This window comes from Aplysia californica, unplaced genomic scaffold (genome assembly GCF_000002075.1).
Source record: "Aplysia californica isolate F4 #8 unplaced genomic scaffold, AplCal3.0 scaffold01349, whole genome shotgun sequence".
Taxonomy (NCBI): Eukaryota; Metazoa; Mollusca; class Gastropoda; order Aplysiida; family Aplysiidae; genus Aplysia; species Aplysia californica.
This window is the reverse complement of record NW_004798619.1, coordinates 24,630-29,504: the sequence shown is the minus strand read 5'-3', so window position 1 is coordinate 29,504 and position 4,875 is coordinate 24,630. Positions and strand designations below refer to the sequence as shown.

The 4,875-nt window shown below is 43.7% G+C and overlaps 1 protein-coding gene across 1 annotated transcript in view; it reads left to right on the top strand.

Annotated features, from left to right (window-relative positions):
* Window positions 1–4,137, top strand: part of LOC106013838 (ER degradation-enhancing alpha-mannosidase-like protein 3) — a gene marked incomplete at its 3' end in the record, with an annotated part of 14,600 nt that extends 10,463 nt beyond the window's left edge. Inside the window, 3 exon segments of the mRNA XM_013090582.2 lie at window positions 291–330; window positions 2,919–3,031; window positions 3,984–4,137. Of these exon segments, the coding sequence (XP_012946036.1) occupies window positions 291–330; window positions 2,919–3,031; window positions 3,984–4,137 (307 nt within the window).
* Between the last annotated feature and the right edge of the window lie 738 nt (window positions 4,138–4,875).

Genomic DNA, 4,875 nt, shown 5'->3' with positions numbered 1-4,875 from the left:
ATCCTTGAGTGTACTTAGACGTTCACAATCCTTGAGTGTACTTAGACGTTCACAATCCTTGAGTGTACTTAGACGTTCACAATCCTTGAGTGTACTTAGACATTCACAATCCTTGAGTGTACTTAGACGTTCACAATCCTTGAGTGTACTGAGACGTTCACAATCCTTGAGTGTACTTAGACGTTCACAATCCTTGAGTGTACTTAGACGTTCACAATCCTTGAGTGTACTTAGACGTTCACAATCCTTGAGTGTACTTAGACGTTCACAATCCTGCTTTTTTTCCGCAGCTTCACCCTGACCTTGATAGACACCCTGGATACTCTAGCGGTGAGTCCCACTCTGTCTCTGTCTGAGTACATGAGTACATGTGTTATATCTGTACTGTCTCTGTCTGAGTACATGAGTACATGTGTTATATCTGTACTGTCTCTGTCTGAGTACATGAGTACATGTGTTTTATCTGTACTGTCTCTGTCTGAGTACATGAGTACATGTGTTTTATCTGTACTGTCTCTGTCTGAGTACATGAGTACATGTGTTTATCTGTACTGTCTCTGTCTGAGTACATGAGTACATGTGTTTATCTGTACTGTCTCTGTCTGAGTACATGAGTACATGTGTTTATCTGTACTGTCTCTGTCTGAGTACATGAGTACATGCGTTTTATCTGTACTGTCTCTGTCTGAGTACATGAGTACATGTGTTTTATCTGTACTGTCTCTGTCTGAGTACATGAGTACATGTGTTTTATCTGTACTGTCTCTGAGTACATGAGTACATGTGTTATATCTGTACTGTCTCTGTCTGAGTATATGAGTACATGTGTTTTATCTGTACTGTCTCTGTATGAGTACATGAGTACATGTGTTTATCTGTACTGTCTCTGTCCGAGTACATGTGTTTTATCTGTACTGTCTCTGTCTGAGTACATGAGTACATGTGTTTTATCGGTACTGTCTCTGTATGAGTACATGAGTACATGTGTTTATCTGTACTGTCTCTGTCTATGTGTTTATCTGTACTGTCTCTGTCTGAGTACATGAGTACATGTGTTTTATCTGTACTGTCTCTGTCTGGGTACATGAGTGCATGTGTTTTATCTGTACTGTCTCTGAGTACATGAGTACATATGTGTTTTATCTGTACTGTCTCTGAGTACATGAGTACATTTGTTTTATATGTACTGTCTCTGAGTACATGAGTACATGTGTTTTATTTGTACTGTCTCTGTCTGAGTACATGAGTACATGTGTTTTATCTGTACTGTCTTTGTCTGAGTACATGAGTACATGTGTTTTATCTGTGTTGTCTCTGTCTGAGTACATGAGTACATGTGTTTTATCTGTACTGTCTCTGTCTGGGTACATGAGTGCATGTGTTTTATCTGTACTGTCTCTGAGTACATGAGTACATTTGTTTTATCTGTACTGTCTCTGTCTGAGTACATGAATGCATGTGTTTTATCTGTACTGTCTCTGAGTACATGAGTACATGTGTTTTATCTGTACTGTCTCTGTCTGGGTACATGAGTGCATGTGTTTTATCTGTACTGTCTCTGAGTACATGAGTACATGTGTTTTATCTGTATTGTCTCTGTCTGAGTACATGAGTACATGTGTTTTATCTGTACCATGATCGCCGCAGATCTGGCACTGGATGATGGTAAAGATATAATCATCTGGCACTGGATGATGGTAAAGATATAATCATCTGGCATTGGATGATGGTAAAGATACAATCATCTGGCACTGGATGATGGTAAAGATATAATCATCTGGCACTGGATGATGATAAAGATATAATCATCTGGCACTGGATGATGGTAAAGATATAATCATCTGGCACTGGATGATGGTAAAGATATAATCATCTGGCACTGGATGATGGTAAAGATATAATCATCTGGCACTGGATGATGGTAAAGATATAATCAGAACAGAATAAGGGGGAAGCAAAGGAAACGTTGCTGTAGGCCCCGTACTGTTGATGTCTGTAGAGAAATGTGTGGGAGGAAATGAGGACAATGTGGAATGTTGACATCAAACAGACGTACAGTCAAACAGACGTACAGTCAAACAGACGTACAGTCAAACAGACGTACAGTCAAACAAACCAACTGTCAAACAGACGTGCAGTCAAACAGACCAACTGTCAAACAGACATGCGGACAAACAGAGCAACTGTCAAACAGATATACAGTCAAACAGACGTACAGTCAAACAGACGTACAGTCAAACAGACGTACAGTCAAACAGATGTACAGTCAAACAGACGTACGGTCAAACAGACGTACAGTCAAACAGACGTACAGTCAAACAAACCAACTGTCAAACAGACGTACGGAAAAACAGACCAACTGTCAAACAGACGTACGGACAAACAGACTAACTGTCAAACAGACGTACGGACAATCAGACCAACTGTCAAACAGACGTACGGACAAACAGACCAACTGTCAAACAGACGTACGGACAATCAGACCAACTGTCAAACAGACGTACGGACAAACAGACCAACTGTCAAACAGACGTGCTGACAAACAGACCAACTGTCAAACAGACGTACGGACAAACAGACCAACTGTCAAACAGACGTACGGACAAACAGACCAACTGTCAAACAGACGTACGGACAAACAGACCAACTGTCAAACAGACGTACGGACAATCAGACCAACTGTCAAACCGACGTGCGGACAATCAGACCAACTGTCAAACAGACGTGCGGACAATCAGACCAACTGTCAAACAGACATACGGACAAACAGACCAACTGTCAAACAGACGTGCGGACAAACAGACCAACTGTCAAACAGACGTACGGACAATCAGACTAACTGTCAAACAGACGTACGGACAAACAGACCAACTGTCAAACAGACGTGCGTGGGTCAAGGTGTGACTTCCTGTCCACAGGTGCTGGGAGATGTGGAAGGCTTTGAGAAGGCGGTGAGGAACGTTCTACGCGACGCTCGCTTCGACGCAGACACAGTGGTCTCCGTGTTCGAAACCAACATCAGAATATTGGGGTATGTGTCTGTCACATGGAAACCTACGTCAGAATACATGTATCAGGGTATGTGTCTATCACGTGGATACCTACGTCAGAATACATGTATCAGGGTATGTGTCTATCACGTGGATACCTACGTCAGAATACATGTATCAGGGTATGTGTCTATCTCGTGGAAATGTCCGGTGTTGGTGCGGGAAATCTGTATCAGAACTTCAGGGTGTGTGTCTGGCACAGGAAAAATCTGGATCTAGTAATAAAAAAGTTTTTCTCTTTGGGCCCTATATTAAAAACCACTCTTTGGATGCATACACAGGATGACTCAAATAAATGACTGACAGAAACTTTGCCTACAAATTGCTCATTTTGAGACAGCGACACCACCCTGCCCCCACATTTCAGTGTGAGCTTGTAGATTTCATCCCCCGGATGTCTAGACGTCTCCACGTGAGTCTTGAAAAATACTCACCTTGTCTCTTGAATCGTGTTTCTTTGGCGAACGTCAAAGTGTGGTGTTGAGGAAAATATGTCAACTTTTCAATGTTTTATGTGTGTGTTGTAAATCCACTGTTATTTTTTTGACCCGCTTTAGGCTTACATCTAAGAAAACGTGTGGGACCCTTGGTTCGCTGTGACCTTTATGATGTGACCTTTATGATGTGACCTTTATGATGTGACCTTTATGATGTGACCTTTATGATGTGACCTTTATGAATGGACTTTCAGATTGTGTTGGTCGTTCAACTTTTGGAACTGTGGGCAAAAATGTGAGAAGATGAAAGAGAGTGATTTCTTGTTTGTTATGTTTTGTCTTTGGTGAGACGAAAGTGAACAAGCAGCAGCAATACTTGTCAACTTGAGCACTTCTATGGCCTCTTTGTGTTGTAAGAGCTGTAAAACTGTGACAAAAACTAAAACTAAGGACTGGGTAACCTGACATATTTTCTCCCCCCCCCCCACACACACAGAGGGTTGCTGGGCGGCCACGTGGCGGCCACTTACTTGAAGCGGAGGAAACTGTCGGTGCTGTGGTACCAGGGAGAGTTGCTCACCATGGCCAAGCAGGTCGGGGACCGCCTTCTGCCCGCCTTCAACACCACCACGGGGATCCCTTATCCCAGGGTACACCACTCTCGTCTCTTCCTCATCTTCACTGTCACTGTCGGTCACTGTCACTGTCTGTCACTGTCTGTCACTGTCACTGTCACTGTCTGTCACTGTCTGTCACTGTCTGTCACTGTCTCTGTCACTGTCTCTGTCACTGTCTGTCACTGTCACTGTCTGTCACTGTCTGTCACTGTCACTGTCACTGTCACTGTCTCTCACTGTCACTGTCTGTCACTGTCTGTCACTGTCACTGTCTGTCACTGTCACTGTCTGTCACTGTCACTGTCTGTCACTGTCACTGTTTGTCACTGTCACTGTCTGTCACTGTCACTGTCTGTCACTGTCTGTCACTGTCACTGTCACTGTCTGTCACTGTCTGTCACTGTCTGTCACTGTCTCTGTCACTGTCTCTGTCACTGTCTGTCACTGTCACTGTCTGTCACTGTCTGTCACTGTCACTGTCACTGTCACTGTCACTGTCTGTCACTGTCACTGTCACTGTCTGTCACTGTCTGACACTGTCTGTCACTGTCACTGTCACTGTCTGACACTGTCTGTCACTGTCTGACACTGTCTGTCACTGTCTGTCACTGTCACTGTCACTGTCACTGTCACTGTCTGTCACTGTCACTGTCACTGTCTGTCACTGTCTGACACTGTCTGTCACTGTCACTGTCACTGTCTGACACTGTCTGTCACTGTCTGACACTGTCTGTCACTGTCTGTCACTGTCACTGTCACTGTCACTGTCAC